Raw genomic sequence first — 13,913 nt, 5'->3', positions numbered from 1 at the left:
TTCACATGTTTCCTTAGAAAGTTTATTGAAGTGTGAAAGAGAAACTAAATTTTGCTTTTTTTTTCCAATATTTTTTCAACCTCTGGGAGCAGCGATGTAGGCCTTGCACTTGTTGCTTTAGAATGAGTTTAACATTTGGAGAAAGAGACAGATTGGTAATAACGCCACTAAAGACAAATTAATGCAACTGCACATCAGAACTTCCTCTGTTTTATCTTTGTGATCTGGTTGAGTGAGTGCACCACAAGCTCCTTTATACTCAATATCTAAGTAAAGCAGATAAAATATGAGCTATTTGGATGCATTTCCATTTTCAACAGCTGCCAGTTGTTGGTTTATGAATTGGAGAAAGTGCTCCTTGTCCTTATTTTCTTTCTACCTTGGTATGTTTTTATAGGAAAAGATTAGTGAAGACCTGAGAGCGACACTGAATGCATTCCTGTACCGAACGGGGGAGCAGAGTAACAAGTAAGTATTACCTTAAAAATCAGAAGACAATAGGTCATTCAGCATATGAAAGGAGGAGTAGGACCCTTTGTCAGAAGATGTCTGTTTAAACAAGATGAAACATAAAAGGATTAATGGGCAGTAAATTGTTGGGTGTGGCATTTGATGTGGAGGGTTAAGTTGTGTTTCAGGTAAACCAGGATGAGATTATTTGGAAAGGAATAATATAGTTGAAAATCTAATTGATGACTATGCTTTTGCTTCACTTCATGAAATTGTTGCACAACATACAGATGACTCCCTCCAGAGTCATCCTGGCCCTGGCTGAAGGGCAACTAAGTTGATAAGTGAGCTATAAGAAATGTCTACAGATAATACTTACTTTAGATAAAGGTGTCCTGAGGATTTTAAAATCTCATTCATGGGGGTGGAATTTAATGCTGTCCCTCCCCCAGTGGGTTCGGGAGTTGGCGGGGGGGCTGCAGGATGGGGGGATGTGATTAGAGAGGAAGGTGTGGAGTCCTGCTACCTTCCCACTTTCTTCCAATTTAGTCAAGAGCAGGAAGGCCTTCCCACTGCTGCTGGTATTTAACCAGTGGTCAACAGGGGCTGTGACATACAGGCAGCTTGCCAAGTAAACCCAGTGGCTTGGTGAGGAGGAGTCCCTTCTACGTGGACGCCCTATGACTAATTGAGAGACCTTTCAAAGCTATGAGCCACCCCTGGAGATCCCCACCTGCCCTAAATACTAACCCACCCCATCTCCCTGAATGGCTGGCAGCTCTGTCAGGTAGGACACCTGCCCACACTATGATTTCTGGGGGCAACTTCTGGGCCAATCTGGGCTTTCCTTCTCTAAAGGACATTACTGCACTGGTTGTTTTTTACAGCAGTTCAACAGTTTTGGTATCACTTTTACTGCTGCTAGCTTTTTTTCCCCAAACTTAATTCAAATTCTTAAATATGTGATTGAATGGATTAGTCCAGGTCTCTGGATTATTGTCCAGTAACGTTACCACTAAGCTACCATACCTGATTTTACTGAGATCCTAAATAGTATAGGTAAACTGGCTCCTTGAGTGTGTTGATATTAATAAGAACTCCAGGGCATGAATTCAAATTTAGACCGGGTGAATATACACCAAGATGCAACTTTTCCATAAAGTGGCAAATATATGGAACATGCCAGCAAGTAGGCTGTGCAAGTTATAAATTTTAAGAGGGTGATGGCAAGTATAACTATGGAAAATATCAAATGGAATAAGAAATCTGTGCTCTTTGGAAGTCGTCCAATGGATGGATATGGTAGTTTCCACTCCTGTACAGTCCTGTATTTCAGAGGAAATTTAAACTTGCCTGAGGTTGGGTAGTTTAAATATATCTAGCAATGATTCAATGCCTGCTAGAACTTTACTAGATTACGTTACTTTGGGAAAATGGGGAGCAATTTGACTTTTCCTGAAATTGGCCACTGTTATTTTGCCTCCCCCAGGAGTTAGCTTTACTAACGGCTGGGGACACAGGGCACAATCTGCGAGGCATTGTAAGTGGTGTTGAGCCTTTCGTCGTCTTTTTATGTTGATATACACATTGAAATGGCCCTTCCTTCTGATTGTTGAGACAGACTAAATTGGCGCTTTTAAAATATGGTGATGCTAAGCACCTCCCATAGAGTGCTGCGGTTTAAGTTAAATGGAGCTATCAATGTGTATGGTAGGGTATTCATGCTGATTTTCATTTTTAAACACACTGTTCCCAATCACAGCCAAGATCAATGAAATCGGTAATCTTCAAATCAAAAGAATGTATATTTATTCTTGAACAGTGTTACTGGTCTCCATTTCGGGGAAGGAATTTTAGTATAAATGTGATCATGTTTAACATATACAAGCGTACTAAGGCAATGTTTCACTTGTACAGACTGCAACAGTTGTATGCCATCATCTGCCTTTTGGCAAGAAATTCAGTTGATCACCCAGTGCAGCTCAATCTCTGTTATGCTTTTTTTTTTCAAAAAAATATTGATATGGCATCCTGGTACTGACATTCGAAGTTGCATAATTGCATGACTGAGGTAAATAAATTTGTGGTTCTTAGCCACATGCTTTTATGGTTATTGAGTGAAGTCTGAATACTAACGCGCTTATCAGTTGGCGGTCTTATCAGCGCTTCCCAGCTATCATCTGTCACGCTTCCTGCTTATTGATCGACTCCCAGCCCTTTAAGCCTGCTTTTTAATATGGTTGATTGAAGGGAAAATCGTCTAAACTAAGAAGACATTTACAGTTCAACTAAAAGGAACTGAGCCAATTACAAAGCAGCAGTTCGCATTTTCAATTTGAAAGGTAGTTCCTATTTTAAAATTAATTCTTATTTAATGCCTGTCTGCCTTTAAAAAGCGTCTTGCTTTATTTTTGTAAAATTGCTGCAATCCAATGGTTCTGCTCATGGTGAGTTGAGATTTTCATAGGATTTTGAGGCAAAAAAGTGAGAAGATAATAGCAGGGTTTGTGATTTGTTCAAGGGCAGCCCAAGAAACCAAATCTCTTTTTTCCCTTTCCAGGTGTGCACCTGAAGCCTTGCATTTGTTATATAACTTTTCTGGGTTTAATTTCACTTCTCTCTGCATTTTTATTGAAATATAGTAAAAGACAGTGATCACAGAATTGTTACGGTGTAGAAGGCCATTTGGCCCATCGTGAATGCACTGGCTCTCTGAGCATTTTAACTTGGCCCAGAAGAGATGTTAAGCCCAATTCAAGAGGGTTCTGATGCAATCTTATTCTGTTGTTTTGCCTCCTTCTGTTTCTACAATTCTTTTAATACTTTTCCCAAAACTATAAGATTCAGAAATTCCTCTAGCTCAAGTTTTCTCCTATGCCATTCAGCATTCGTGTTTCAAACACAAATACTGAAATAAATAATCAATTTTATTTTAAAAATCTGCAGGAACATAATTAAGTTTCCACTTGCAAAATTACTTTAAATTCAAGTTGTTGACTTGAGAATAGAAGTCAGTTTTTTTGCAAGGATATTTTGACCTCTAAGATTGTTCCCATGTATTTGCATGTAAAGAGCAGATTTTCATTTGCAGGGCGTTACATGCACATAGGCATGCAAATCTATACTCATCTGAACAAAAGGGATGGAAATAATGAAATTACATAGAATTTCATCTTTAGTTCACCTCCAAGCTTGGAAGGGAAACTGAGCTGCCCACCTTTGTATCAGTGTGCTCAAATTTCCGAAATTAAGTCTTGAAATAAAAAGTGTATGAGTGTTCAGTTTCTGCAGGGAAAGCCAAGATGATGCTTTAATTGTGATTGTAAATAATGGTGAATCAAACATTAATACTTAGTGACAATGATCACTCTTCTAAAAGCTACTGGAGATCTTGATTGGGTTCACTTGACACTTACAGACTCTGGTGCTCGTTTTCTAACCCCTCATTAATGAGGACACTTGGCTAACCTTCCATCTGCTTTTTGCACCTCAGAGTTTGACTTTTGATCTGAAGCCATTTGGTTTTTAGGCCTGAAACACCAGCTTGTTTTAAGTGTTCGATCCAGGTGTTGGTCTAGCATTAGGGCAATGTTAGGTTTCAGAAAATAAGACTTTTAACAGTTTGTAAATTTTTTTGAAAAATCCAAAATAAAATTGCTATCTCATTTCTTTGTCAAAAAGGGAGGAAAATCTGGATGGCAGCTGGTTTGTTTCCAGTCTTAAAGCACATTGTAGCCCAGGAAGAACTATAGGGAAAATGTGATGTTGTTTAAAAGCCACTCAGCAAGAGGTTGGACCAGTGGTGTGTAGACCACTATGGAGTAGAAGCATTGGAAAACACCCACTGCCAACTGGGCAGTAACATGTGCAACTTTGAGGGCTTCTCATGAGAATGTCACCAATGACCCTCCAGGGAAATGTGTGCAATGGGTAGAAGGACAGAATTATTTCAAAAATGGACAAAGGGATGAGAAGAGCCAGGATCCTAGTGTGAAACCTGTATTTGCTCACCACCTTCCTGGAAGCTATGAACAGTAGATGTGGCCTTGGCAGCATCACCTGCACCTAGAGAACTGTTCTAAAAAAGCTAACCACTAATATCAATCCAGAAAGTAATGATACATTGAGTTTAGATAGCACCAGGAACATGTCAATCCAGATAGACTAGCAGCATGCCAGTCCAGGCAGCAATGCTAGTGCCTGAGAGACCACTCAGGAAACCTACAAGGTTGTTTGCACTATTGCAATCTGTCAGATTAATTATTTAAACAATGTAACTCTTTCGAGTACAAAGCCGTTTCCATCTGTTTCAGATGAAGTTACATTGTTTCATAGTTTGCCATTGTGAGATTTGAACTCTTGATCTTAGGGTTACAAGCCCAGTACCATAACCACTTGGCCATTTTGGCCAAGCTATTTAAACAATGTATTTGAGTAGCATCCTGCCCATGTGTAATTAATTGCTTAACAGTGACATTGTTCTTCAGGACAGAGGATTTTGCTGCTTTTGTATTTTGGTGTTGCAGAGTCTTAATTCCTGTGCTGGCCGCAGGTGTTCTGCTGAATCAATGCCTTCGGTGGCTGGAAGTATTGACTTTTTTCTGAGGAGATTTTCTCCTTGATTGAGATTAGATCTATTAAGTACGTGTAAAGCTGTTTGCCTGGTGAGTCAGCAACTTTATTCAATGTGCAGCTGTGCCACACAGACTAAGAAGGTCCCAGGCATTGCATGGTCTGCATTGACTTCCCTGATCTCTGTTAGAGCAGAGGTTGGAAGCAATACAGTTGACCACTCAGATCTCTTATAAAGCCAGCCAGGATTCCTTTGACTGACCACTGGTCAGTAACCCCTGAGAAACTTGAGTTTGGGTGTTTTGAGAACAGGGTTTAGTTCTGCTGCGATATCCCCTCCCCATTCTGAGATATGACATGCTAACATTTACTATCTTAGCTTGCACTTGGAAGTTTCCCTTTTGGATAGGTACTAGAGGATGATCAGTCACTCTGAAACCATTGCCCCAGCAAGGAGTACCACCTTTGGCCAAAAGGAAAATGGTAATGATGCACATAAAACAAATAAAATCTGTACCGTACATTCACATTCTAGCAAATGTGTTTTATGTGAATTTTACATTTGGATACTTTCATTAAGCAGCAAAAAACTCTGTTAATATACACTGTGCCCTCGGTTTTCCTTCAATTAATGTTCTTCACATTAACAATCACATGCAAATATTAATTGCTAACTTTCTAGTTGGGCTATTTCATAATATTTAATATGAAAGGGTTCACTTACCAGAATTCTGTGCTGTATTCTGTTCATTAGTGCATGTGCGGTAGGAAATATTTGCACATGAAACTGGAGATTTAATGGTCTATTATATGCATCCCCTTAAATTTAACCCCCTATTCGTGGCCGGTCAATACTCCACTTATTGTTGTGTATCTCAAAGTGCTTTCTTCAAGCACAGTACAAGTTTGGAAAAACGTCTTTAATTATGCTCCTGAGTATTTTCACAGATGAAGTAGGCACATTGTGAATTTCACACATCCGCCATTGCACTTTACTGAACTCCCAGTGACACTGATTTTTTTTTTAATATATGTTCCTTGGCAAAACGAGGGGAGAGGGCAGTTAACTTGGTTGGCTAGATGTGGATCAGTTTAGTGTCTACAGTGTGGGGTTCGATCTCTGTTCTGGCTGATGTAGATTTGGGACCTGCCTCCTTAACCCACCCATTGTAAAAATCATGCCACTTTGCTGTGGTTCAGTGAATAATTGCCAAGGACTTGCGTTCAGGAAGAAAACTGAGGAAGAAGCAGGAACAAATTGACTGGAGTCAACTTTGCTGGGAGCTGGGTTGACTGTACCCAAATTCAAATCACTGAGGGCCAATAACAAATATCTGCAATCCAAGATATTCATTCCATCAATTCCTGGTTATTCAAGTCAGGTTCTGGCCCTGTCTGCCATCCTTCCTCCTATCTTCTCTTCAGCATTCCACCCTCATTTAGTGTCTTAAAGTTGAGAGCAGATCCTAGCTTGTTTCATCCCTACGTACAGCTTCATCCACTAATCCTGGTGTTCATCTGCTTTGTTGTTTTTGTGAATTTGTTTGCTGAACAAACTATTCTGGTAAAGGATGAATTTGAAGCATGATCTGGGCTGTTTAATTCACCCCAGAATTATGAGGAACATCATGAAATGAAATTAGTAATGATTTGCCCTTTTAATGCTGTGTCGTGTAACACATTGCAATCTTCAAGTCGCCATACACTTCCACTGTGATGATGCCAACCTGCCTTTAAAGATTTGTTTTAACTAATCTCCTGGACACTTAACTCACTAATGTTTATCTATTTTTCCTAACAGATTTATGCTGGTGTTGGCTAGTAATCAACCAGAGCAGTTCGACTGGGCTATCAATGATCGTATTGATGAAATTGTTAACTTTGATCTACCAGGACTTGAGGAGAGGGAGCGACTGGTCAGGCTATATTTTGACAAATATGTCCTGAAACCTGCCACAGAGGGAAAACAGTACGTGCTCTAATTTGTTCTCGCTTTTCTCTTTTAGTGACAGATAATATTACTGTGATCTTCTGTTCCATTTTAACTTCTGGTTCATTTTTAATTTCTTGTCTCCTCCCTTGCTCCCATTTTAAACTGACTGCTTTTGAGCTACCCACCCTGAATTGTGTTGAGACTAAGGCTGGATTGGCAACTGACATTGCTGCTAATGAGCTGTGTCAGGATGTGCACAAAGTTTTGTTCTTTTTGTTCCTGAGGAGAAACATCCCTCCAAATATGTTCACTGAGGCTACGCACTTGCAGGGCAATAGCTCTGTCTGGCATAAGATTAGTGTAGGCTACCACTTATCAAGGAGCTGCTGTGCCCTTAATCTGGTCTGTTGGTAATTGGAAATACTGGCAGCAGTTTAAAAATGAAAACAATAAAACAATTGAAAAATACAATCTTTTTTTGCTATAAAACTCTATCACCACTCTATATGTCCACCAGAAGCTCCTGATAATTCAACTAGTTTTGCAGTAGTAGGTGTTAAGTCTCCCTCATTTGCAGAAGATCTTTTGCTAGGGGTTAAACATACTGTAGTGACCAGGATCTGTCGAATGGACAAAACCTTTTGGCCAATGGTAACAATGTCCCACTTATAAATACAGCTCCTTCATTTATTTGCTTAACCTGTTTTTTTCCCTTAGTTCCACACATCATTCACTGAGTGATGAGGGATCTGTGTTAAGGACTGGGAGGTGAGAGCAGAGCTTGGGGTGAAATGCCCCGCTCTGCTTTTTCACCTAATTGTTCTTTCTGCCTTCAAGTGAAACTGAATCTTTGCTATAAAATAGAAAGCCAGTGATAATACCCTTTTTGAGTTCAATTTTTTTTCCCCCTTATTCTTTCATGTGATGTGGATATTGCTGGCAATGCCAGCATTTGTTGCCCGTTCCTAATTTCCCTTGAACTAAGTGGCTTACTAGGCCATTTCAGAGGGCAGTTAAGAGTCAGCCATGTTGCTGTTGGTCTGGCGTAATATGTAGGCCACACCAGGTAAGGATGACAGGTTTCCTTCCCTAAAGGACATTAGTGAACCAGATGGGGTTTTACAACAGTTGATAGTTGTAATGGTCGCAATTACAGAGACTAGCTTGATATTCCAGATTTATTGAATATTGAATTTAAATTCCACCAGCTGCGGTGGTGGGGTTTGAACCTGCATACCGAGGGGAATGGCCCGGGCATCTGGATTACTAGTCCAGTGACATTACCACTACACCACCATTTTCCTTCCCTACCCACCACTCCCCTACAGACTTGGCTTCACAGTAAAAAGAAATTACTGCCCCAAGTGTAACCAAATGTAGGAAATGTTGCACCCTAATTTTGCAATACTTGTAACTTATGGGTTGAGCACAGTTTGGATCCTCTGACCAAACTATAACTCATAACTCATCTGAGTCTTGTAAACAAGATGAACCTGTCATTTAATTCCACTCCTCCCTCGACTCACCCACCCTAGCTTTTTACAGCTGTTCAAACACAAACCGTTAGTCCTACTCCTCAATTAGATGCTTAGATTTCTCATTGCAGGCCAAAGCCTACAGTAGACAGAAGTTGCTGTAATTATTAAGTAACTGACATTTTTTTCTACCAATATGAAAAGGTACAATATCGATTGCAGTAACCATCAGCTGTTAAAGTCTGACAGTGACAATGCTGTGAATGGAATGGGGGGCTGCAAGTTTGAAATGTGGGTGCCCTACAGATTTATACAAGTTCTGTTTCTGCATCTTATCGTTCGGTTCAATAGCTCTGCCTAGAAAAGCAGAATATTACGGCTGCTGAAAATCTGAAATAGAAACAGAAAATGCTGGAAATACTCAGCAAGTCAGCCAGCATTTTCTGTTTTTAACTCCACCGAGAAGCCTGTTCACACCAGAACTGGTGTAGTGGGAGTGAATATCCAATTTCAGGATTCACCCACCCACTGTTTGGTACTTGCAAAGGATTGCAACTTCATTAGATCTGAATTCAGTAACTTCAGAACTCAAGATATTACACACTGTCTGTTCCTTTTCTACCTCAAATACGCTTCCTTTTTTTAAAAGCTACTACATTCCTTTTGGAAGTAGTGATATTCTTGAAATCTCTTCATAGATAAAGAATAATCTGGTTTATAATTAAAATGGCTTTGGGAACTTTATATTAAATGGAGGTACAGTGGAGCTAAGTCTTTTTTTGAAGCACAGCCTTGTACATGATTAACACTGATGCGCAACCCAGGAAGGGCAAAAGCAGTGACAACTAACTCTAACAAGTGTCAGAGCTGTAGTACAGATCAGTGAGTGTGACAGCTGTCTGACTGAACATATAGAAATTTGAGCCAACTTGAATGTTCGTCCTTTTTTAAATTGCGCCTTGGGTTTTATCCCGTTAGGCAACCACACTTTTTTTTTAAATTAAAAAAAACACACATTCATGAAAGAATATTAAGATGAATCTCGTGCTGTTTTCAAGTTATTTTATCTAAATATTGGTGTTGTGGCATCAGACAAATTGACTTGCAGCTTCTTCATCCAGACTGCTGGTAACCCAGGAAAAATTACTGATCATTACTAGTTCAGACATGTTTATGTTCATTTCCCTTATAGTAGCTCTATAGCTCAGCCTGCAATGGGCAATCACTGTTTCACCCCAAAAGTTATCAGTGGGTGGGGAGGAAGGCCTTTGTTAAAGGAATGAGTGGGAGGATGAACTTTGTTCAAAGGATAATGCTACTGAGAGTTTCCAGGCCCAACTCCTGAAATCTTTTGTGATCACGCCGACCTTGAGCGAAGGATTCAGTGAAACTCTCAGTGGCAGTGATTTTACTAGAATACAATTTGCCACATTTCAATACTGCTCAATTGACCAGTACATCAACTGCATTCTACAGCCTGACATAATGGTTCCCTGTAACTTTCCAGAGCATCCCAAAAACAGTTTGAATGGCTGTTTATTGTTCTTTCCATTAACCATTGACTTTTGAGGGGATGGAGACTAACCATCTAGCACACAATTAAATAAAATATAGACACCCCAAATTTTACTTTGTTCACTGTTGTTGGTTAACATTTTACAGTGGTCTAACAAATTAAGGAATTACCACTTATTCTACACGTGTGGTTTGTCAGTTTTTACAGAATTGCACTCCCAGAGGGACTAGGCTGCAGCAGCCAAAGGAGTGAAGAGTCTTTCATTTTATCAATTTAGGCTAGATTCCAGGGATAACACGTTAGCTCACTAGGCTACGGATGTCTTTTGCATGAAGTTTGAAAATGTCAGCAGAAGCTTGACATTGAGTTATTGGCTTAACTCGAGTTAAACTCTCTGCCAGGCACTCCCTTTTGTATAGTGTAGTGAAAGGTTGTATGACATTCTATTTATCTCGTTTTATAAACTGCATTGCTAAGCAGTTGAGATGATGAGAGATGAGATGATAAAATGAGGCTGTCCACATGTTCAGGAAGACAGATAAGCTCCTTGGACCTATTTGAAGAGGAGGAGGGTGTTTCTTCTTATGCCCTGACCAGCCTTCATCCCTTAACAATCACAGCCAAAACAGAATAACTGGTTATGCATCTCATTACTATTTGTGGGACTTCCTTGTGCACAAAGTTGCTGATGTGTTTGTCCACATTACAGCAATTCTCAAAGTATTTCACTGGCTGTGAAAGGTTTTAGGGGTGTTTAAGGATGTAAGTGCCAAATGAGTGAGAGTTCTTGTTTTATGTAAACTGCAGCCCCTAGCTTAAAGTTGATTGTTCCACTGTATAAGTTTGACCCAGAGATAAAAACAAAAAAACTGCGGATGCTGGAACAAAAACAGAATTACCTGGAAAAACTCAGCAGGTCTGGCAGCATCGGCGGAGAAGAAAAGTGTTGACGTTTTGAGTCCTCATGACCCTTCGACAGAACTTGAGTGAGTCCAAGAAAGGGGTGAAATATAAGCTGGTTTAAGGTGTGTGGGTGGGGGGGCGGGGTGGGGGGGGCGGGGGGGGAGAGAGGGGAGGGGATGTGGCGGGGGGGGTGTAGAGAAGTGGAGGGGGTTGGTGTGGTTGTAGGGACAAACAAGCAGTGATAGAAGCAGATCATCAAAAGATGTCACAAGCAACAGAACAAAAGAACACATAGGTGTTAAAGTTGGTGATATTATCTAAACGAATGTGCTAATTAAGAATGGATGGTAGGGCACTCAAGGTATAGCTCTAGTGGGAGTGGGGGGAGCATAAAAGATTTAAAAAGATTTTAAAATAATGGAAGTAGGTGGGAAAAGAAAAATCTATATAATTTATTGGAAAAAACAAAAGGAAGGGCGAAACAGAAAGGGGGTGGGGATGGAGGAGGGAGGTCAAGACCTAAAGTTGTTGAATTCAATATTCAGTCCGGAAGGCTGTAAAGTGCCTAGTTGGAAGATGAGGTGTTGTTCCTCCAGTTTGCGTTGGGCTTCACTGGAACAATGCAGCAAGATCTCCTACCCAAAATCCACAGACAGAACTGCCCCGGTAGACCGATCGTCTCAGCTTGCTCCTGCCCCACAGAACTCATTTCTCGTTATCTTGACTCCCTTCTCTCTCCCCTTGTCCAGTCCCTTCCCACCTACATCCGTGAATCCTCTGACATCTTACGTCACGTCAACAATTTCCAGTTCCCTGGCCCCAACCGCTTCCTCTTCACCATAGACGTCCAATCCCTCTACACCTCCATCCCCCACCAGGATGGTCTGAGGGCCCTTAACTTCTTCCTCGAACAGAGGCCCGAACAATCCCCATCCACCAATCCTCCATCCAACTGAACTTGTTCTCACACTGAACAATTTCTCCTTCAACTCCTCTCACTTCCTCCAAATAAAAGGTGTGGCTATGGGTACCCGCATGGGCCCCAGCTATGCCTGTCTCTTTATGGGGTATGTGGAACATTCCTTGTTCCAGTCCTACTCCGGCCCCCTTCCACAACTCTTTCTCCGGTACATCGATGATTACTTCGGTGCTGCTTCATGCTCTCGTCGGGACTTGAAAAAATTTATTAATTTTGCTTCCAATCTCCACCCCTCCATCATTTTCATGTGGTCCAGGTCTGACTCTTCCCTTCCCTTCCTTGACCTCTCTGTCTCAATCTCTGGTGATAGACTGTCCACCAATATCCATTACAAACCTACCGACTCCCACAGCTACCTCAACTACAGCTCCTCACACCCCGCTTCCTGTAAGGACTCCATCCCATTCTCTCAGTTCCTTCGCCTCCGTCGCATCTGTTCTGATGATGCTACCTTCAAAAACAGTTCCTCTGACATGTCCTCCTTCTTCCTTAACCGAGGTTTTCCACCCACGGTCGTTGACAGGGCCCTCAACCGTGTCCGGCCAATCTCCCGCGCATCCTCCCTCCCAGAAACATGATAGGGTCCCCCTTGTCCTCACCTTATCACCCCACCAGCCTCCGCATTCAAAGGATCATCCTCCGCCATTTCCGCCAACTCCAGCAGGATGCCACCACCAAACACATCTTCCCTTTACCCCCCCTATCAGCATTCCGTAGGGATCGTTCCCTTCGGGACACCCTGGTCCACTCCTCCATCACCCCCTACTCCTCAACCCCCTCCTATGGCACCACCCCATGCTCATGCAAAAGATGTAACACCTGCCCCTTCACTTCCTCTCTCCTCACCGTCCAAGGGCCCAAACGCTCCTTTCAAGTGAAGCAGCATTTCACTTGCATTTCCCCCAACTTAGTCTACTGCATTTGTTGCTCCCAATGTGGTCTCCTCTACATTGGAGAGACCAAACGTAAACTGGGCGACCGCTTTGCAGAACACCTGCGAACTGTCCGCAAGAATGACCCAAACCTCCCTGTCGCTTGCCATTTTAACACTCCACCCTGCTCTCTTGCCCACATGTCTGTCCTTAGCTTGCTGCATTGTTCCAGTGAAGCCCAACGCAAACTGGAGGAACAACACCTCATCTTCCGACTAGGCACTTTACAGCCTTCTGGACTGAACATTGAATTCAACAACTTTAGGTCTTGAGCTCCCTCCTCTATCCCCACCCCATTTCTGTTTCGCCCTTCCTTGTGTTTTTTTCCAATAAATTATATAGATTTTTCTTTTCCCACCTATTTCCATTATTTTTAAATATTTTAAAATCTTTTATGCTCCCCCCACCCCCACTAGAGCTATACCTTGAGTGCCCTACCATCCATTCTTAATTAGCACATTCGTTTAAATAATATCACCAACTTTAACACCTGTGTTCTTTTGTTCTGTTGTTTGTGACATCTTTTGATGATCTGCTTCTATCACTGCTTGTTTGTCCCTACAACCATACCAACCCCCTCCACTTCTCTACGCTCCCCCCCCCCACCCTCCAGCCCACACACCTTAAACCAGCTTGTATTTCACCCCTTTCTTGGACTCACTCAAGTTCTGGCGAAGGGTCATGAGGACTCGAAACGTTAACTCTTTTCTTCTCCGCCGATGCTGCCAGACCTGCTGAGTTTTTCCAGGTAATTCTGTTTTTGTTTTATAAGTTTGACCCCTTGGCTTGATGTACTTTGTACCAGTATATAATCTTATCCCCACGGTTTGAAGTTAAGGCACTTGAAGGTGCTGTGTAATGTTAAATATTGAGAAGCATTATGCCCACACATTAGTAGATGAAAGTTGAACCTAAAGAGGCTCACTGGCCATGGCCATGTGTAATTTACATCGCTCTGTGACCATCTGATTCCTCTTCACAGGCGCCTGAAAGTGGCACAATTTGAATATGGCAAGAAATGCTCTGAGCTTGCTAGGGTAACTGAAGGGATGTCGGGCAGAGAGATTTCCAAACTTGGAGTGGCCTGGCAGGTATGGCTTTTATTTATTTCTCATAATGTCATTTGAACATTTAACGTCTGGAGCAATGGTAT

At 41.6% G+C, this 13,913-nt stretch overlaps 1 protein-coding gene across 1 annotated transcript in view; it reads left to right on the top strand.

The window, feature by feature from the left end:
• atad3 (ATPase family AAA domain containing 3) overlaps window positions 1-13,913 on the top strand; it is a 43,938-nt gene that overhangs the window by 22,548 nt on the left and 7,477 nt on the right. The window contains exons 13-15 of the mRNA XM_041207056.1: window positions 398-468; window positions 6,824-6,991; window positions 13,743-13,851. Coding sequence (XP_041062990.1) covers window positions 398-468; window positions 6,824-6,991; window positions 13,743-13,851 — 348 coding nt within the window. The remainder of the gene's footprint in view (window positions 1-397; window positions 469-6,823; window positions 6,992-13,742; window positions 13,852-13,913) is intronic.

This window comes from Carcharodon carcharias, chromosome 15 (genome assembly GCF_017639515.1).
Source record: "Carcharodon carcharias isolate sCarCar2 chromosome 15, sCarCar2.pri, whole genome shotgun sequence".
In the NCBI taxonomy this organism is placed as follows: domain Eukaryota; kingdom Metazoa; phylum Chordata; class Chondrichthyes; order Lamniformes; family Lamnidae; genus Carcharodon; species Carcharodon carcharias.
This window is presented reverse-complemented; position numbering and strand designations above follow the sequence as displayed.